A 21,695-nucleotide genomic window follows, 5' to 3' on the forward strand; every position below is an offset into this window, starting at 1 on the left:
CCATCCTATCCCTCCATTTATTTTTCATTTCCACCTTTTCCAACCACAGCACTTCTTGGTCCTTTCTAAAACAAATCTTTCTTTGGACTAGAAACAAGAAACTTTACGCTTTACCGGCCCCCAGATACAGACATTCCATCACGTGGCAAAGAAAGGTTAAGAATCCAGTTGCCAAGAGCATGTTACCCAGGCGGAGGTTGCCCACATCCAGAAGTCAGGGTTTGTGGCAAAAAGCAAATGAGATCTAGAAAGGCTCTGAAAACCGGCACTGGGACAAACTTAAAATTAGACCAAAACTTACCACCTGGCCGCTTTGGTAACTTGAGTCAAACATTTTCAGATCGCCCAGGAGAAAGTAATGACGGCAGGCAATGTTAAGGACATCGGCAGTTTACTTCTTTAACCCGGAGGGTTTCTGATTTCTCCTTTTATAAGCAAATGTATCCTTTGACTTCCTGTTACCCAGACTAGCTCTGTTTTCCTTTCTCCTCTGTTTCTCCTCCCTCATTATCTGACCCTGTGATATGATCAGTCGTATAACCTGAACGTCCCAAGTGAAGGTATACTTTAATCACCACGTCTCCAAATCCTGTTTAAGAAATCAGATTTTTGTCTTTATTTCTGTAATGTGATATTTGACGGAAAACTTTAACTGGGAAACTCCAAACAGCACTTTAGCACAGTTCTAAAACAGTACTGGTGAAAGACTGCACAATGTATCAAAGAGCAAATTTTTTCAAAGATTCACCCGATTCAGGGAGATATTTTGTAACTAGTTAATTTCCACTGCTGTGTCCCATACTGAGAAATCCAATATCTTAATTGTGGAGATTGTGTAATTTAGAGATCCAATTCTCAATACAAAATTCAGCAATATTGTCGAGGGATGGTTGGGCTCAGTTTCCATAGGATATAGGGAGCCACAGTTTCAGAAAGAAATTGGCAATAACAGAGAAGGTGACAACCTTCATCAGTGCCCTGTGTGGGTTTTCTCTGCCTGTAGGAAAAATATTTAGCCCCTTCGTCTGAGGACAAGGAAACCCTGATAATTTTATTAGTGTAATATATTCAAAGTATAGTTGCAAAGTCCAGCTTCATTTTATTGAGCTTAATGTTTTATACATAAAATGTTAAATTGTGGGACCAGAGCGGTGATGCAATGGCTAACTCCTCACCATGTAAAGCACTAGGATACCACAGGGACACAGGTTCGTGTTTCCAATGGTGATGCAGGTCCCTGTTAATGCTCTGGGAAGGCGGTAGAGGATTGGCCAATTTTGGCACCCCACACCAACTTGGGAGACCCAAAGGAAGCTCTTGGCTCCTGGTATTGGGTCAGCTCATCTCCAACTGTTGTAGGCATCTGGGGAGTAAATCAGTGGGTGGAAGATCTTTCTGTCTCTCCATCTCTGTGTAAATCTGCTTTTCTGGGCCCAGTGTGGTAGCCTAGAGGCTAAAGTCCTCATTTTGCATGACCCGGGATCTCATATGGGTGCCAGTTCATATCATGGCTGCTCCTCTTCCCTTTTAGCTCCCTGATTTTGGCATGGGAAAACAGTTGAGGATGGCCCAAAGTGTTGGGAACTGACACTTATATGGGAGACCCGGTGGAAGTTCCTGGATCCTGGCTTCGGATCAGCTCAACACCAGTCATTGCAGCCACCTGGGGAGTGAACCATCAAATGGAAAAACTTTCTCTCTGTCATGCCTTGTCTCTGTAAATATGACCTTAGAAAAAAAAATAATAAATCCTAAAAAATAGGGGCCTGGCGCAGTAGCATAGTGGTTAAGGTCCTCGCCTTCCATTCGCCAGGATCCCACCTAGGCACCAGTTCAAGTCCCAGCTGCTCCACCTCCCATCCAATTCCCTGCTTGTAGCCTGGGAAAGCAGTCAAGGACAGACCAAAGCTTTGGGACCCTGCACCTGCGTGGGAGACCCGGAAGAAGCTCCTGGTTCCTGGCTTTGGATTGGCTCTGCTCTGGGCCACTGCGGTCACTTGGGGAGCAACGGAGCAGATGAAAGATCTTCCTATCTGTCTCTTCTAGGGTCTGTAAAACTGACCCTCCAACAATAAATAAATAAATCTTTTTAAAAATTTCAAGGACCCAGCGTGGTAGCCTAGCGGCTAAAGTCCTTGCCTTGAACTTGCCAGAATCCCACGTGGGCACTGGTTCTAATCCCAGCAGTTCCACTTCCCACCCAGCTCCCTGCTTGTGGTCTGGGAAAGCAGTGGACGATGGCTGAAGGCCTTGGGACCCTGCACCTGTGTTGGAGACCTGGAAGAGGTTCCTGGATCCTGGCTTTGGACTGGCACATCACCAGCCGTTGCGATCAGTTGGGGAGTGAATCATCGGATGGAAGATCTTTCTCTCTGTCTCTCATCCTCTCTGTATATCTGACTTTGTAATAAAGATAAAATAAATCTTTAATATATATATATATACTGACCTTCCAACAATAAATAAATAAATAAATAAATAAATAAATAAATAAATAAATAAATAAATAAATCTTTTAAAAATGCAAGGGCCCAGCGCAGTAGCCTAGCAGCCAAAGTCTTGCAAGCACAGGCTCAGCTCTGTCTGCTTAGGGAGTGAATCAACAGATGGAAGATCTTCCTCTTTGTGTCTCCTCTTATATCTGACTTTCCAATAAAAATAAAATAAATCTTAAAAAAAAAATTGAAACATAGGGCCAGTGTGATAGCTGCTAAATCCTCTCCTCGCATGTGCAGGGATCCCATATGGTCACCAGTTCAAGTCCCAGCTTCTCCACTTTCCATCCGGTTCGCTGCTTGTGTCCTGGGAAGGCAGTGTAAAATATCCCACAATTTTATAGCTTTATACCCGCAAGGAGATCCGGAAGAGGCTCCTGACTCCTGCTCAGCTTTGGCCATCACAGCCTCTTAGGAAGTGAACAATAAAAGGAAGAGCTGTCTCTGCTCTGTAAATCTGACTTCCCAATAAAGGAAAATTTTTTTTAAAAAAAATAAACAAATCTGTTTTTTTTTTTTTTTTTAATAAAGAGAACTTAAAGTGTAAGGCTTTGCCCAGTCTTGTTGAATCAGATTCTTCAGGGTGGAACCATGGAAAACTGCTGGCACAGGTCCTCTGAGGTCTAGAAGCTGGTCAGAACAGGATTTGACTGGATGATTTTAGAGATAAGTGCCTAAAATGGTTGGAATCCCAGTTCAACCCTTCCGCCACAGAAACTGCATAGCCGAAAGACACCCAGATAACAAAGTGTCCTACCTGCTTCCACGGTTTCACCTGCTGCTCTCTTTATAAGGAAGGCTAATTGGGCAGAGCCAAACCTAATGGCTTAAAGCTAGGACAAGATTTCTATGGAATAGAGCATTTCATTGTTATAATACATTCATAACGTTCATCACAAAATAGTTTAAGTATTTGCTTTCCTTTTTTGTCTCTCAAAGCTAAAGTGTGGGGGGGTGGAATTAAAATATGTACAAAAATAATATAAATCCCCATCAACAGTTCTTGATTCTTAGTCAGTCTGGTTTCATTTAAAAAGTCATGCACGAATATTAGATCCAATGTGATTTCATTCTCAAGGTTAGAGAACAACAACAACAACAAAGTGGTTAGAAAAAAAACAATGCTTTTCTTTCAAAGCTATAACATATTCTTTATATCTAGCCATACAAATAAATGTTTAATATTATTGTATGATTCAAACCCAGGTCATGACCAAATACTTGACAAAACTGAAAATTCTATTGCCTCATATCTTACTCATTTTGTGCACTAAGAATCTCTGTAGGGCCCGGCTAGAGCTAGTTTCACTCATTGGTCTATTTTACCTGCTGCTTTAGCCTCTCCACTGACTGTAAACCAGCTACTCCCGGGCAGTGTCAGAACCTGTCATTTCCATCAGGAATACCAGCTTTCCACTTCTCTCTTTTGATTCCTCATTGCTTAGGCTCACACACCAGGCTCTTGCAATGATCCTAAAACGACTGCTCTTGCCATTCTCTTACTCTCGTTCTTCATAGAAAACACGTGAGCCTGCAGTCCTGTATGTATTTTGAATTTTACATTCCACTCCTTCTCCCTGTTAGACAGCAGGTTCCCTGAAAGAAATGGACCACCCTGCGTATTCAAAGTCTTTCATTATGGCTCAGGAAACAAACAAAAAACCACCTTCAATGGATGATAGTTACACTGTCTAGGGCTGCAGCTTTTCCCTTCTACTCCCCAGCCCCTTTTGGGGTGGATTTGCTCTCTGTGTTGCTGCTGCGGCTGATAGTTATTGTGTCCATGCATTCACATACTGGTGGGGCTCACTATGCAAAAGATAGTAGCAGTCTGATGTCCTCAGACTTACTTTATGCCCACCAGTACACACACACACCCCACTTAGGAGATTCTCAGTCGATTGCACCAATGTAAATTGGGAGCTTTGTACATTCTCAGTCTGCTCCACTTCCAATCCAATGGCCCCCGATGGTCGGGGAAAGCAGTGAAAGAATGCCTAAGTGCTTTGATCCCGAACTCAAGTGGGAGACACAGATTGAATTTCTAGCTTCTGTGAATTTCTAGCAACCATTTGGTTATTGAGCCTGTGGAGGGGAATTATCTCTTCCACTCTCTGTAACTCTGCCTTTCAAATAAATAAGAAAAAAAAATTTAATTGAAAGATTTTTTTTTCTAATTTATTGGAAAGTCAGATTTACATGGACAAGGAAAGAAGAAGGAAAGACAGAAAAGTTTTCTGCCCAATGATTCACTCCCCAACAGGCCACAGCAGTCAGAGCTGATCCCATCCAAAACCAGGAACCAGGAACATTTTCTGGGTCTCCCTTGTGGGTGCAGAGTTCCAAGGACTTGGGCAAACTTCCACTGCTTTCCCAGGCCACAAGCAGGGAGCTAAAGTTCTTGCCTTGCATGTGCCAGGATCCCATACGGGCGTCAGTTCTAAGGCAAGGACTTCAGCCGCAAGGCCACCGCGCCAGGCCCATGACTGCCTCTCTTTTTAACTTAATTTTACCTTTCTTGTAATGCTGCTGCCATTGCCATATTATTTGCCTAAAACGAGTCCTTGAAATTTGTAATTGATCATATTACCTTCAAGGTACTCTATTCTCTCCTCTCTTTCTCTCTCCCTCTGTCTTTTTTTTTTTAAAAGATGCATTTTATTTGCATTTGAATGGCGGAGTTACAGAGAGAAGGAGAGAGAGAGAGATCTTCCATCTGCTGGCATGCTCTCCAAATGACCTGAATGGCTGCAACTGGGCTGACCTGAAGCCAGGAACCAGGAGCTTCTGGGAATCCCATGTGGATGCAGGGGTCTAAGGACTTGCACCATCCTCTGCTGCTTTCCCAGGCCACAAGCAGGGAGCTGGATCAGAAGTGGAGCAGACAGGATTTGAACTGGTGTCCACATGGAATGCTAGCACTGCAGGTCAAGGATTATTGTGCTATGCCATGGCACTGGGCCCCAATTGTAAGCATAGATTTAGTATCTATGCACACCAGAGTGGGACAGGAAGCTGTTTGGGAAGTTTGGAATTAGTTTCCTCTGCATGAAATGGAAAATGGAACTAAAAGAGAAGGTAATTTTAGGGGAAAAAAAGTGAAATCCATAAGTTCATAAGGAATGGATATGAGACTAGGAGTCAAGATGACCAGATCTCAGATTGTACTCCTTGGGACTGACTGCCTGACTTCGCATCCTGACTGCAGCTGTCTGGTGAGGCATCCCCTGCAAGGGTTTCTGCTGCGCACGCAGGAGTCTGACTTGCCAGCCCTTGGCCACTGGCCTTGCCCAGTTCTAGCCATTGTGCGGATTTGGGAATTGAACTAAGATGGGACCTCTGTTTCTCTTTCTCTCAAAATTTAAAAAAATCTTTGTAAAGTCAAAGAAAAAAAATGCATGTTATAAAATAAAAAAACTTTTTACATTAAGATAAATGTATATTAGCTATATATTTTTTTATTTATGGAGGGGCCTACAGCATCATCTTTTCAAATGCTTATTATTATTATTATTATTTATCTGCTTGAAAGTCAGAGTAAGAGAGAGATAGGCAGACAGAAGACAAAGAGAAGGACATCCTCCATATCCATGCATTCACTCCCCAAATACCAAGCGACATCCAGGAGCCAGGAGTTCCAGCTGAGTCTCCCACGTGGGTAGCAGAGGCCCAAACATTGAGAGGTCGTCTGCTGCCTCGCAGAGTGCATTGTTGGGGAGCTGGTGCCGAGAGAGCTTCGCACTCCGATACAGGACGTAGGCATTGCAAGGGGCTGTTCTTGCTGCCTCACTGTACAGTCCTCTCATCCTGTATTTCAACTCCTGTATTTTCCATGAGCTTTTTGAAGTGCCCTTTTTTGTGTTTCGAAACTTGAGGGGTGAGCTGTGGGCGGGTCTATAAAACCAGTAGTCCTTTCTAGCTAGATTCTGGATTGGATTCTCCTTATAACCAGGCTTCATTTTTCCTGTCAGAGGTTATGGTGCTAATTGAGATATCGGCGTCATTATAGATCTTCAAAATGCTTCCCATGAATGTAGTCACATAGTGTAACAAATGTTAATTTGTTTGAAAAGCAGCATCACAGAGGAGAGAGAGAGCAGGATCTTCTGTTTGCTGGTTCAGTCCCCAATTGGTCACAACTACCAGGGCTGGGCCAGGTTTAAGCCAGGAGTCTCGAGCTCCACCCAGGGCTCCATGTGGGTAGCAAGCATCCACTTGGATCATCTTTTGCTGCTTTTCCAGACTCCTTAGTGTGAAGCTGGATTGGAAGTGGAGTAGGTTCCACTGACACCCGTATGGCATGCTAGCATTGCTGGCAGCATCCTAACCCACTGCACCACAATGCTGACCCCGCAGGATTTGCGGGACTATTCTGAAAACACAGCGTTTCTGCCAGGGAGACAGTGATGTCTTTGCTCAGTTGATTTTAGATCTGAAAATCTGCTCAGGTCTGGGATCCCGGATCGTGCAAGATAAGGACTTTTTAGCCGCTAGGCTACTGTGTAGAGCCCATATCATATTATTTTAGCTTATCTTTTTCTTTGTAAGTATAGAAAGAAGGAACTTCATCATCAGTATCACTGAAACTGAATTGTTTGAAAAGCAAAAATGTAATGTGTGATTCAATGACTTCCTAGGTATTTTCTCCATAGAAGTAAAATTTTAACATTCACACACAAAATTATGTAAAGGTTTATTCCTCTTTATTTGTAATCATCAAACTTAAACTAATCAATAATTCTTTAGTTTGTGAATGGTCACATTTACACAACAGTCAACATTAACCTAAAGAAACAAATTTTAAAATATATCAATTTCAGGGTCCAGCGGCGTGGCCTAGCAGCTTGAGTTCTCACCTTGAACGCATCCAGGATCCCATATGGGCGCCAGTTCTAATCCCAGCAGCTCCACTTCCCATCTAGCTCCCTGCTTGTGGCCTGGGAAAGCAGTCGAGGATGGCCCAAAGCCTTGGGACCCTGCACCCACGTGGGAGACCTGGAGGAAAGTACAGGCTCCTGGCTTCGGATCAGCGCAGCTCCAGCCTGTTGCGGTCACGTGGGGAGTGAATCATCGGATGGAAGATCTTCCTCTTTGTATTTCTGACTTTGCGAAAAAACCAAATATTTAAAAAAAAAAGTCAATTTCAAATGTAATTATGCTAGATTAAAGAATTCAAATGCATTCCATTTACAAGGTTTCATGGAAAAGATAAGACTGTAAGAATAGGAAATAAAACTTAATAAAAAAAAAGGTTTATTTATATATTCTAAAGGTGAAGAGGTAGAGAGCCAAGGAGAAACAGAGCAATAGACCTTCCACCTGCTTGTTCACTCCACAAATGCCTGCAACAGTTTGGACTCAATGGGCCAAACTCAGGAGCAAGGGACTCTGTGGGTTTCGCCTGCAGTGGCACAGAAGCACTCAAGCCATCATTCACTGCTTTCCCAGACATGTTAGCAGGAAACTTGACTGAAGTGAAGCAGTCAGGATTTCAAAAGAAACCCTGCGAAGTAACGCTGTTACCATAACCAGTGGCTCAATCTTCTGTGTCACAACATTGGCCCAGAAAATAGAGCTTTGACTGGCAGGAGCTGGGGCAGGAGATAGGGATTGTCTATTATCAAGGAGGAAAATTTTTCTGTAGGTTGAAAATGGTATATTTTATGACGGAAGTGACTTGACTGCATGCATTTTTCAATACTCATAGGGTTGGTTATATATTTAAAGGATTACATTTTACTGTGTGTTAGTTATACTTCAATAAATCTGTTTGGCATATTAAATAAATCCCCATGGCCACCAAGCTATTGAAATGACTAGTAAGTGGGTGGTAATTATGGATCACTTCTTTTTAGCAAAGACAAGTGACAATCTATAATAGGAGCTTCAGCAATTACTGTTGGCTGAGTACCTAATACTTTTCTAATACTATTATAATTATTTTGCTTTTGTTACTTTCTAAAATCCAGCAGCCCTTTGATGGTGAGCTCTTTCCTTCAGTTTAAAACTCAATTAAGGGGGGCCCGGCGGCGTGGTCTAGCGGCTTAAGTCCTCACCTTCAAAGCCCCGGGATCCCATATGGGCGCCGGTTCTAATCCCGGCAGCTCCACTTCCCATCCAGCTCCCTGCTTGTGGCCTGGGAAAGCAGTTGAGGACGGCCCAATGCTTTGGGACACTGCACCCGCGCGGGAGACCCGGAAGAGGTTCCAGGTTCCCGGCCTTGGATCGGCGCGTACCGGCCCGTTGCGGCTCACTTGGGGAGTGAATCATCAGATGGAAGACCTTCCTCTCTGTCTCTCCTCCTCTCTGTATATCTGGCTGTAATAAAATGAATAAATCTTAAAAAAAAAAAAAAAACTCAATTAAGGGATAAGTGCTGTGGCACAATGGTTAAGCTACCTATTGGTGGCCCAGCGGCGTGGCCTAGCAGCTAAAGTCCTTGCCTTAAACGCCCCGGGATCCCATATGGAACCAGTTCTAATCCCAGCAGCTCCACTTCCCATCCAGCTCTCTGCTTATGGCCTGGGAAAGCAGTCGAGGATGGCCCAATGCATTGGGACCCTGCACCCACATCGGAGACCTGGAAGAGGTTCCTGGTTCCCGGCTTTGGATCGGCGCAGCACCAGCCATTGTGGTCACTTGGGGAGTGAATCATTGAATGGAAGATCTTCCTCTGTGTCTCTCCTCCTCTCTGTGTATCTGACTTTGTAATAAAATAAATAAATCTTAAAAAAAAAAAAGCTACCTATTGGTAGGCCTACATCCCTTCTTGGGTGTAATGCCTGATTTTGAGTCCTGGCTTCCCTTCAAATCCAGCATCTTGATAATGGCATTTTGGGAGGCTTTAAATGGCAGTGGTGGCAGGGAACCCAAATAATTGGAGCTCTACCATTCATGTGGGAGACCCAGAATATTGGGTCTGACCCTTCTCTGGTCACTGTTGGCACCTGGAGAGTTTATTAATGGGTAGAAGATCTCTCCATCAGGAGTGCAGAACCAATTGGACAACAATCCCAACCAATTGTTGGCAGCAAATATCTGTGTGTGGAGACTCTAAGGTTAACCATGTCAGCCAATAGTGACTGTAAGGATTTTCTCATCCTTGGATTGCTGAGATCGACAGCATTTTAAAGATTTTATTTATTTTTATCACAAAGTCAGATGTACAGAGAGGAGGAGAGACAGAGAAATCTTCTGATGCTTCACTCCCCAACTGAGCGCAACGGCCAGTGCTGCGCCGATCCGAAGCCGGGAACCAGGAACCTCTTCCAGGTCTCCGATGTGGGTGCAGGGTCCCAAGGCTTTGGGCCTGTCCTTGACTGCTTTCCCAGGCCACAAGCAGGGAGCTGGATAGGAAGCCAGGCTGCCAGGATCCTGGTGCAAGCAAGGTGAGGACTTCAGGTGCTAGGCTACTGCTACGGGTACTTTCCCTTTATGTTTGAGAAAAAGTTACTTTTAATTACATTACAGTCAAATTTGCAATGCTCCATTAAATAGTGTTCAATAAACAAAAAGACCATATTTCAGTTGAATAGGTAAAGGCTATAAATAACAAAGATGTCAGTTTTCATTCATATATCTTGCCCATTTTTTATACTAGAACTAAAAATGCTTTACCATTGTTTGACAGTAATTGTCCATACATTAAACAAAAGTTTTCATACTTTATGATATTGTGTTGTTGCTATTTGGAATATATTGAGGATCCCTCCAACAGCCATAGAGGGAACAGAATATGGAATTCCAGGTAATACATACAAGTGAGAACATCTTTCTGTGACTTAACAGTACAATATTATATTCCTAGATATCAAGTATATATATATAATTCAAGGACAGGTGTTACGGCAAGCAGATTAAGCTACATCTTGGGATATAAATTGTCCTTAACAGACTGTAGGTTCCAGGCTGGGTTACTCTGTTTCCTAGCAGCTCCCTACAATGAGCCTGGGAGGGCAGCAGATCACCGCCCGGTGCTCAGGTCACCCACATGGAGACCCAGTTAGAACTTGGCTCCTGATTTCGGCTTGACCCAGCCCAGCTGCCAAGGCCATTTGGGGGCATGAACTAGCAGGTGGAACATCTTTTTGTCTTTCTCCCTTTCTCTGTGTTAGTCTGCCCTATAAATAAGTAAATCAGTCCTTTTTTAAATAAAAACTTTATTTTTCTGATTCATAAGTGTGAATTATTTCCCATGCTTTTATACTTCAGTCTAAATTTTCACTGATTATACAAGCATCTATTGTATAACAACTAGGCTTAACAATGCCAAACACAGGATTTTAAAGATTTGAAAGTTAAGAATGTGCAAGAGGGAGAAAATAGCATTACTTGTTTCAAAATAGATCTTTTCACATACAAAAATTAAATGTTTAGAAGTTTTTACTTTTCAAACCTGAAAGTTAGTACAAATGTACCTTTTCTGTATCTAAATAATTTTGGGGGAGGAAATGTTACTTATTATATACATAGTCTTACATATCAGAAAAATTATCAGAATATAGAACTTTAACATTGCTAACAATCCACATCCTTAGCTAAGCACAGTGGTTTAACTGGTTAATATACCTCTCTGTAAATCTTGCTTTCCAATAATAAATAAATGTTTAAAAAAAGATTAAAGAAAATCCACATCCAAATTTCCCCAATATCACACAATCTTAAGTCCAACCTTCTTATGAAAGGGGCAGGTGTTACGATACGGCCGAGTTAAACCTCAGCTCGTCATTCTGGAATCCCATACTAAAACGCTGGTTTATGTACTACCTATCCTGCTTCTGACTCAGCTTTTTTCTATTATATCTGGGTAGGCAGCAAAAGTTGCTTGGAATCCTACCACTCATTTGGAAAACCAGGATGGAACTGTTGGCTTCACTATGGCCCAACCATGGCTGCTGTGGTCATTTGGAGGGTCCACCTGTGGATGCAAGAGCTTTTTATCTCTCTCATTTTTGCCTTACATTATTTAATAATTATAGACCATTAGTGTCATCAGGACCCTTCCCTTCCTTGTGGTCAGGCTCACATGATTAGTGATACTAAGCTCTCCATGGCATCACACCAGGAACAAATCTAAATTTTTACCACTTCTGGTGGTACTAAGTGTACAATTAAGATAGACATGGCCAAATTTCAACTTATGCTTGAGGGTTTACAAAGAAGGGGTTTCTTGGTAGTTAAAGTACAGAAATGTATTCAGAGCATTTTTAAGGTGAATTACCTCCAGTATAACGAACTAGATTTTAAAAATGTCCCTTTCTCCTTCCCTAGGAGATGCAGCGACATCCACTTTTGATTCCTGTTCGTTGTTACCACACATAATGATGAGGCCAGATGCATCCGTGTGGCTGTGAAGTTAACACTCAGATGGGAAATCAGAGTGAAGATCTTTTCTAGGCTCCCCTTCAGCAGCGAGGTCATAGTTGTCCTGATGACTCAACAGCTTCACAATACTCTTGGGGTTAATGCAATGGCTTAAGTGGCCCAAGTCCTTGGAACCTTGCACCCCTTGCTGGAAGAGACCAGCCAGACTCCTAGCTCCTGGCTTTGGATTAGCTCAGCTCTGGCTGTTGTGACCACTGATGGAATAAATCAGTGGATTCCCTTTCCAAAAATAAAGGAAACCCCTCCGTCATTTTAAGACTGTGTTTACTCTCATTGTACCTGCGTGCAGTTGGAACTTGGCACATGAGAGCTAGAGATTTCTGTCCTTGTCCTGACAGATTTCTTCCAGCTCTTCCCGACTCTGAATGTCACCAGGCACTATTTCACTTTTTAAAAGGGTCACAGAAAGAGAAGGGTGGAAGGGATGCGGCAGAAAAACAACCCAGCCAAAAAAATCAAAAATTACAAGCCCAGATTGTCCTGTAAAGGAAAAACAGTTGAATAACGCTCCATGCCATCTCAGACAATATGTAACAGAAGCTCTGAGTGGAGAATGCAGCAGAGGACACACATTTGGCATTTCCATGGACTGCACGCCGCCGAGTGGGCAGGGTGCACTGCTTCAGCTGTGAGCTGTCCTTGCCAGGCTTGGAGTGCAGACACAAGAGGGCACAGTTTTGGCTTCCCATGACAGTGGGAGGTTCAGGATGATGTCCAGGCAGGCAAACGTCACAGCCATTGGACTGGACTCGGAGAGGCCCCTGTTAAGGGCCGTGCAGGATCTAAGGGTGCCTTTCAAAAGTTGCTTGCAGTGACGCAACTGCTGGAAGACGAACAGCAGTTCTTGGTGAGGTGAGGCGAGCGCATGGGGGGATGGGCCTTGGATTTACTGCAACATCGGTTATGATTTCTGGGACTCCTCAAGAAAGCAGATGATGCAAGAGAAGCAGATAGAACACTGTGTCCTTTAAATCTCAGTATTCTAATCCCACTGAAGGCTTCTTGATAAGATCTTATTCCTAGAAAGAAAACAAAATATCTGCTTTTAAAAAGATGAGGACCAAGAATAATGATCGAGTTGCATTTGTGAAAGAAACCTATGGCTTCGATAGGATAATTTCCTTTTTTTTTTTTTAAGATTTATTTATTTTTATTACAAAGTCAGATATACAGAGAGGAGGAGAGACAGAGAGGAAGATCTTCCATCCGATCATTGACTCCCCAGGTGACCACAATGGCCGGTGCTGTGCTGATCCAAAGTCAGGAGCCAGGAGCTCTTCCAGGTCTCCCGCATGGGTGCAGAATTCCAAAGCATTGGGGCGTACTCAACTACTTTCCCAGACCACAAGCAAGGAGCTGGATGGGAAGTGGAACCGCTGGGACTAGAACTGGTGCCCATATGGGATCCTAGATGCGTTCAAGGCGGGGACTTTAGCCACTAGGCCACGCTGCCATGCCCAGAATAAGCTCTTGTGTTCCATAGTACACTGGATGAGCTGTTCACAACATCACAAATATGAAGAATGAACAGTAAAATCAAACCCTTGAACTTTACAGGCAGGGGTCTATGTGGATCACTTTTTTTTTTAATTGAAAATCAGATATATGGAGAGAAGAGATAGAAAGATCTTCCATCTGTTGATTCACTCTCCAAGTGAGCTGCCAACAGCCAGAGCCGAGCGGATCCAAAGTTGGAAGACTGGAGCCTCTTCCAGGTCTCCCACACAGGTGCAGGGTCCCAAGGCTTTGGGCCATCCTTGACTGCCATCCTAGGCCACAAGCAGGGAGCTGGATGGGAAGCAGGCCTGCTGGGGTTAGAACTCGTGCCCATATGGGATCCTGGTGAATTCAAGCTGAGGACTTTAGCCACTAGGCTACCACACTGGGCTCCAAGTGGATCTTTTTATTTAGTGGCTATTCAAGGTGACCTCAGTTCTATTCAACATGCTTGGTATGAAACTGTCAAAAGTACTGCAGCAGAAGGAGCCAAGCAGCCAGAATGGAGGGAGCACAGGCACATAGTCACCTAGTCCCCCTTGGGGAGAGGGTAACTGCCAGGGTGCAGGGGCTGCCTCTTTCTCCATGGGCTGATGGAGGCAGTATTTCCTCCATTCTGGCTCCTAGGTTCGATTCTCTTTCAGCTGCCCTGAACCTCTACTGTGCAGTAATCCTGAAACTAGCCCTCTTCAGAGGGAGTCTGCTTTTTATACTCTCTCCATTTGGTATCTCTCCCAGGTCAGGCCCCAAAACATAGTTTACTATCCTCTGCCCCATAAACGGAGTGGCATGGTGGCATAGCATGCTAAACTTCCATACAGTGCTAGCATCCCGTGAGTGCTGGTTTGGGTCCTGGCAGCTCCACTTTCCATCCCAGCTCCCTGAAATGGCCTCCGTACACACGTAGGAGATCGAGAGGAAGCTGGCCATCAGCAAAAGCCAGACCATCTCTAGACTGTGACCACTTTGGAGTGAACCAGAGGATGGAAAATTTGTCTCTTCCTCTTTTTCTGAAACTATAATTTTTAAGTAAAATAAACAAATCTTTAAAACAATAACAGGGCCCGGTACAGTAGCTTAGTGGCTAAAGTTCTTGCCTTGAGCACATCAGGATCCCATATGGGTGCCAGTTCATGTCCTGGAGGCCCTGCTTCCCATCCAGCTCCCTGCCTGTAGCCTGGGAAAGCAGCCGAGGATGGCCTAAAGCCTTGGGACCCTGCACCTGCGTGGGAGACCCAGAAGAAGCTCCTGCCTCCTGATTCGGATCCGCTCAGCTCTGGCTGCTGTGGCCAGTTGGGGAGTGAACCATAGGATGGAAGCTCTTTATCTCTGTCTCCTCTCTGCGTTAACACTGTATGTGACTTTCAATTCAGTTCCCTTCTAATGACCTTGTAAAGCAGGGGAAGGATGTTAAAGTGCTTGGGCCTCTGCCTGCCACCCATGTAAAACCTAGAGGAAGTCCTGGCTCTAAGCTTTGGCCCAGTTCAGCCCCATAGCTGCAGCCATTTCGGGAGTAAACTAGTGGATGAAAAAAATCTCTTTGTCTCTCTCCTTTCCTGTAAATCTGTAAATTCTTTTTTTTTTTTTTTTTTTTTTTAAGATTTATTTATTTTTATTGGAAAGGCAGATATAGAGGAGAGGAGGAGAGACAGAGAGGAAGATCTGCCATCCAATGATTCACTCCCCAAGTCACCACAATGGCTGGAGCTAAGCCAATCTGAAGCCAGGAGCCTCTTCCAGGTCTCCCACTCAGGTGCAGGGTCCCAGTGCTCTGGGCCGTCCTCCATCGCTTTCCCAGGCCACAGGCAGGGAGCTGGATGGGAAGCAGGGCAGCCGGGATTAGAACTGGCGCCCATATGGGATCCTGGCGCTTGCTAGGCGAGGACTTAAACCGCTACGTTATCGCGCCAGGCCCTAAATCTGCCTTCTAAATAATAAATAAATCTTTCTCTCTGTAAAGCTGCCTTTCCAACAAACATAATTAAATCTTTACCTGACTTCAAATTTCTCATGTGCATTTTTTCATTAAAACACTGTATTAACTTCTTCAATGAGTTCTCTAAAATTAAACATGAGCCAGTCCTGTGGCATAGTGAGTAAAGTCGTACTGGTTCAAATTTGGGTGTTCCACTGCCGATCTAGCTTACTAATAATGGGCCTGAGAAAGTAGTGAAGGATAGCTCATGTGTTTCGGCTCCTGCATATGACAAACCCAGAAAAAGATGCTGGCTCCTGGCTTTGTCCTGGTCCAGCCTTGGCTGCTGGGGTCAACTGGGAAGTGACACAGCAGATGAAGGATCTCCTTCTCTATCTAATTCTAGTGTTCAAATAAATAAATAAGTGTGTATTATATATATATAAATATATACTCATAAGTAATAAAAACAACCTAAGTATAAGGGCTTCTGGAATAAAACAGATACTTCTTTGGTAGGAATATAAGCAGTACACAGTATTTAGTACAGTATTATATAACGTGTACATCAACTATAATAACATATAATGTCTTCTTCTGGAATCTTACATTTGCAGGCATATAAAGGCATTCGCTTTACACATACACGCTCTTTTCCCAGATGGTCAGAATTTCCAGGTGAGAAATAATTTCTCTCAAACTCCTTCTCACCTTCCCTGCTGTCCAATTCCCTCTTCTCTCCTTCAGTTTGGCATAACATACTAAATCTTGAAATACATACCAAATCAATATTAATCAATGTTTTTTCCCTCACACGTAAAAGCCAGGTGCTCACTTTTAGCGTGTAAAGAAAAAAAAATAATTACCTGTGAACACACTCAGGACAAAGCAAATTGTCCTCCAAGTGTGAGGGTGGAAAATTGCATGAAGGAAGCAAGAAGAGTGCATTCACTCTTCCTTTTTTCTTCTCAGGGACCCAGGCTTGTCCTGCATGAAACTGCAGCTGAACCCAACCACGCTTGCTTGCAGGGAGACTTCTCCCGTGGACTACACACCACCTCTCACCTGGGGAAAAAGAAAGGGGGTAAGTTTGAACACATCATGCCCAACTGTTCAGATTCAAGACTGCATCATGGACTGTCACTATGGATTTTATTAGGTTGTTTAAAGTGGCAGTTGCAAGAACTGGACTCAGGAATCCCGACTTCACTTCTTTCCTATACTCCTGGGGAAAGCAGGACCTCTCAAACTTAAAAGAACTAGCTCAAACGCTTTATAGACACTTTCACTGTATTTTTTACAGGTCTCACTGTGCAATGTGTGTGGAGCCAGCATTGGTGTGCAGTGGGTTAGGCTCCAGTCTGCAATGCCAGCACGCTATATCGAAGTGTCAGGTTGAATCCTTGCTGCCCTGCTGTGAGCCAGTTGCTTACTAAAGCTTGAGTGCAGCAGTTGAGAACAGCCTTAATATTTGAGCCCCTTCCATCCACATGGGAGCCCTGGATGGAGTGCTCAGCTCAGGTTTGGACCAGTCCTAGGAGATGCAGCCATTGGGAGTGAACCAATGAGTGGATGAAAGATTTTTTTGCCTTTAAAATAAATGTCTTTAAAACAATAAGATTTATGCTGCTTTTACCAATCTAGTTTTTGGTGAGCAAATTGTTTTAAAGAGCTTGCTAATGTCACTTATATAACAGGAACTAGAAAGTATAGGGTGAAAACTTAGGCCTCTGGTTTCAGCCATTTCAGCTTCTGCCCTTAGCTTTTTTTTTTTTTTAATATGTATTTACTTTTATTGGAAAGGCAGATATGCAGAGAGAAAGATCTTCCATCAACTGGTTTACTCCCCAAGTGGCTGCAACAGCCAGAACTGAGCTGAGCATAAGTCAGAAACTAGGACCTTCCTCCAGATCTCCCATGCAGCTGGGGTCCCAAGGCTATCCTTCTATTGCCTTCTCAGATCACAAGCAGGAAGCTAGAAGGGAAGAGGAGCAGCCAGGACACTAACCGGTGCCCAAATGGGATCCCAGAGCATGCAAGGCAAGGACTTAAGCACTAGGCTATTGCGTTGGGCCCTGCCATTATTTTTAAATCATCTAAGGAAGGGAAAGAAATTAAGCCAAACAGCCAGCCATCCTCTTCATATGTGACAAATAATGAAGAGCCATGGTTTTCAGTGTGGTCTCCCAACCAGCACCCTCAGTGTTGCCTGGAAGGTTATTCTATCTCGGGCTTACCAGAAGCCTCTGGGAGTGTCTCCACTGCTTTCCTCTTCCCAGAATTAGCAACAATTCTGGCCCAAGAGGCCAGCACCGCCTCTGGGGCAGACGTTGTCACTTCAACTGTGTTCACATCCTCCAGGGGCACAGGCACCCCTTCCAGGAGGGGAGGAGCCACTTCCAGGGCCTCAGTCCCAGCTGGGTACACTGTTTTCGTAGCATTTTCCAGTGACAGTTCCTCTTTTTCCATCTTTAATTTTATTTGTGATGGTGTTTTGATCTTGACCTCCTTTGCTGTTGTGGGAATATCCTGTAAACAGGTCTAAAGAATAAAGACAACCGAGAATAAAATGCTGTCACAAGTTACGTCCTTGTGGGTGGGAAGATGTGATCGCAGTCAATGATTTTTGAAACTTGCTTATAGTATCCATAGGCAATTACCAGAAAAATTAGCTTGATCTGGTCATTCCACAGTGCACACCCGTTTTACACAACAAATACACTCAATTTTTTTTATTTTCAGCTCTCATCATGTTGTAGTGTTGGTGAAAACAGATGCAGGGGAACATTACAACTAGGAGTGGAATGGAGTGGGAAGGAAAGGATAATAAGGTCGTTTTTCTGACTCTTTGATGATGAAATTCATAAGAGGTAAGAACTGAGTCTTTCGCTCTGTCAATGCTCAAAAAAAAAGCATCGTACTCACCTTCTGGTGTGGGAAAGCATATTCACATACTCGCCTATATAGATCTATTTTCTAAAAAAAAAAAAAAAAAAAGAGAATATTGAGTTAGTAAAGAAAGTAAGGTTCCTATGCTTTCCCCAGTTGCCACAGTCTCACAAGCTTAGAGACTCACCGGCCCTTTAGTGCTTAACCTCAGCTCTTGACCCCAGGCCCGCAAAATGTCTCTGTGAATCAGGTCAATGGGTGGCAGATTCGTAGGTATTGGAGGGACTGGTATCTTCTTCCGAGGTTTTGGGTTTTCACTGCGCTCTGCCTTTTCCTTCCGGGAGGAAACTGAGAAAAACACAAAAAAGGAGTCAGTTGTAGCTTTTATTTGGCTGTGATAGTTTTAGTTGTGATGGTGTTTTATTGTAAAGTTAAATTACTTGCCAAAGGCCAGATAGGATAAAACTTAAAATCTAGGATGTTCTAAAGTTTCCCATGTGCTAAAGCTTGCATGTCTCTGGACATTCCAACCCAGACAACCCAAGTGGCTGTACTGTACTTTGCAATTCCATTCCAGGGGAAGGACTTAGGTATTAGACCAAGTTCATAAATGCAATAGTGCCTCGTCCTCTTATCACAGACCAAAACAATTATCTGAGAATGCCATACAATCATTGAACAACCATTCTGTCAGCCACCTCGGCTGAGTGAGCACCCTGGTGTTGTTCACTTTAAGAGGGGACTTAAGATAATGCCTCCTGGGCCCAGCATGGTAGCCTTGTGGCTAAAGTCCTCACCTTGAACGCCCATAGGCACTGGTTCTAATCCTAGCAACCCCACTTCCCATCTAGCTCCCTGCTTGTGGCCTGGGAAAGCAGTTGAGGATGGCCCAAAGCCTTGGGACTCTGTACCCATTGGGAGAGACCTGGAAGAAGCCCCTCATTGGCTCAGCTCTGGCCATTTTGTCCACTTGGGGAGTTAACCAGCGGATGGAAGAGCTTTCCTCTCTGTAAACCTGACTTTCCAATACATAAATAAATCTTAAGATAATTCTCCCTACTCTAAAACTACTTGGGTACCACCCATGTGGGAGATAGGATGGAGTTTCAGATGCCTTGTTTTGGTCTATTCCAGCCCCAGCCATTGTAGCCATTTGAGCCCAGAAGAGATGGAAGATTGGAGATTCCTCTGCCCCCCTCTGTAACTCTGTCTTTCAAACAATCTTTCTTTCTTTTTGAAAAAGGATTTATTTATTTTTATGGGAAATTCTGATAAGATTAATGGACAGAAGGAGACAGAGAGGAAAAAACTTCCATCTCACTCCCCAAATGGCTGCCACAGCTGGAGTTTAGCTGATCCCACACCAGGAACCAGGAGTTTTATCCAGGTGTCCTAAAGCAGGTGCATGGCCCCAAGTCTTTGGGATATCTTCTACTGCTTTTCCAGGCCACAGGCAGGGAGGAGAGCTGGGAGGGGAAGTGGAGCAGCTGGGACATGAACTAGCACCTGTAGGGACCCCAATGCTTGTAAGGTGAGGATCTAGCCATTGAGCCAACATGCCGGTCCCTAATCTTTCAATAAAAACAGCTTTCAAACTGTCCTCAAATCACTGCACACTGAGCTTCTTAGCTGCAAGCAGCAAGCAGAAGTAGAATGATTATCAGAACCAACTACATGTGGGAATCTGAACCTGGGAAACGATGAGTTAAAGCACAAGTGACCAAAAGGATTCCAAGAGGTGCAATGGAGGGTGCAGGGCACAAGGTATATGCTGCATTTCTTCCTGGACTTTTGCATGCACTCAGAAAATACCTTCAGGTTTCAGGAAATGGGACCTGAAGGTTTGTAAATCCCTTACCATTGTCATCTTTCTTTGATCTCTTTCGTTTTTTCCCTTCTTTTTCTGTTGTTGATGAAGATGTACTTGGCTGAGTGAATGCCCTTTCTTCTTCCTTGGAGCATCCTGTGGGGGGTTTCTGGGGACACAGGAACTAATCAGCAGTTTCTTTTTACGTAGAGCAACCAGTTCACACACCACCTGTCTCAACAGAACTCTTATCTATCTCCAGTTCCACCATCACTGTCTACATTCTCATTCCTTCATTCTTGACCGTCTCCCAATAAATAATTTTTCTAAACAGAAGCCAGAGTTACGCTATGGAAAACCCAACATCCCTTCAGCTTATTGTTCTCAGAGACAATAAACAATTGAGCAAAATCTATCTGCTTATCTCCTGCCCTGCCCATGTCATGCAGCTGTTTCCCAGGCTTTCAGGATACATGCTAATTATCAGTGTGGCCAGAAGTGACAGCCCTCAGCCCCATTTCTATTTACCTTAACTCCTTTCTCCTTGTCACTTTAAGTATTATTTCATCAAGGCCCTTTCTAGTCCTAGCAGGTGTTGTTCCATTTTATGAGTTAAATCTACTCGAGATCACCTCATTCTCACCACTTATCAGTAACAATTTGTATTTGCTTGTGTAATTGGACCAATGCCACTGAGTCCATCCGATGGTAAATACAAAGGTATATTCGAAAGTACAAGAGTATATTTTCCCTTTCATCAGACATTTAGTCGACATTGGTTAACTGAATTAAAAATAACAAACTAGCAGTGGGAATACAATGGTTTCATATGAAGATTCATGGCCGCAGCATTTCGCTCCACATGGTTCTTATATTCATTTATTTAATCTCCCCAAACAATCTTACAACCGCTACTAGTAGCAGACACCTAGAGGTTACCTCATAGACGACTGGCAGCTTAAGGGCACGTTACAGGAGAAAGAGAATATCCGAGTTGTGCCATGGAAAAAGCCTAATGCATGGGTAAATTTGCTACCAAACCTAGAGTTCTCTTCCATCACTCTCAAAGTGGGGGTACTGGACAAATTAACACTTGCATGGTAGTTTTGCATATCTATACCACTTCCACAATCGTTTTCAAGTTTCACATTTGCATTTCCTTCACTAGAAGTACTCACTTAGGGGCCTCACGTAAGTCTTAAAACCAGGTGGGACAGAAAAAAAAAAAAAAAACCCCTGGTAGCGGACGCGGCTGGGAGCTGTTCCGCGTGGCGGGGCTCAGCGCCTCCCTCCCTTCCGGGCCAGCGAGGTCTTCCGGGTCACGTCCCGCAGGTCTGCAGACCCGGGGGAGAGGACCTCGACGTCGGCCGCGACGCCTTGGCTTTCACCTCCCTTCTCCTCCCCTCTGCGCCGCTCACCACCTGCCATTAGCCCCACATTCTTGCCACAAGATAAGGTATCTCTCCACATTCCAGCGTGGACCCTCATTTCTTATTTTGCCTCTTCCAATATTGTAAGGTACAAGCCTGTCCAGGGCACTACTTTTTTTTTTTTTTTTAGTCATGAGGCGAATATTCTATTGTTTTCTCAGAACCAAAGAAGGATTAAGGAGGGTCAGAAGGGGAGAGAGACGGGAGACACACAAACCAACCCAATAAAAGCGTCTTACCTCCTTGCCTCTTGCAGTCTCCATACTTGGGAGAGAAAT

At 43.9% G+C, this 21,695-nt stretch overlaps 1 protein-coding gene across 1 annotated transcript; it reads right to left on the reverse strand.

Moving 5' to 3' along the window:
* Nucleotides 1–12,794: 12,794 nt before the first annotated feature.
* Nucleotides 12,795–21,457, reverse strand: DPPA4 (developmental pluripotency associated 4). Its single transcript, XM_058661336.1, has 7 exons — nt 21,311–21,457; nt 20,039–20,156; nt 18,368–18,528; nt 18,217–18,267; nt 17,529–17,832; nt 16,158–16,356; nt 12,795–12,898 (listed from the first exon to the last, which is right to left on the reverse strand). The coding sequence occupies exons 1-7, from the start codon at nt 21,455–21,457 to the stop codon at nt 12,862–12,864; spliced, it is 1,017 nt and encodes a 338-aa protein (XP_058517319.1). The 3' UTR covers nt 12,795–12,861.
* Between the last annotated feature and the right edge of the window lie 238 nt (nt 21,458–21,695).

This window comes from Ochotona princeps, chromosome 3, assembly GCF_030435755.1.
Source record: "Ochotona princeps isolate mOchPri1 chromosome 3, mOchPri1.hap1, whole genome shotgun sequence".
NCBI classification, from domain to species: Eukaryota; Metazoa; Chordata; class Mammalia; order Lagomorpha; family Ochotonidae; genus Ochotona; species Ochotona princeps.

Bases quoted from the DNA above. Each gene is read 5' to 3' on its own strand.
- DPPA4 (XM_058661336.1), bottom strand. From the start codon at position 21,457: ATGTGGAGAGATACCTTATCTTGTGGCAAGAATGTGGGGCTAATGGCA. The intron at 20,157-21,310 runs GTGACCCGGAAG...CTGTGTCCCCAG, and splicing joins GGTCTGCAGACCTGCGGGAC to AAACCCCCCACAGGATGCTC. The intron at 18,529-20,038 runs GTAAGGGATTTA...TGTTTTTCTCAG, and splicing joins ATCAAAGAAAGATGACAATG to TTTCCTCCCGGAAGGAAAAG.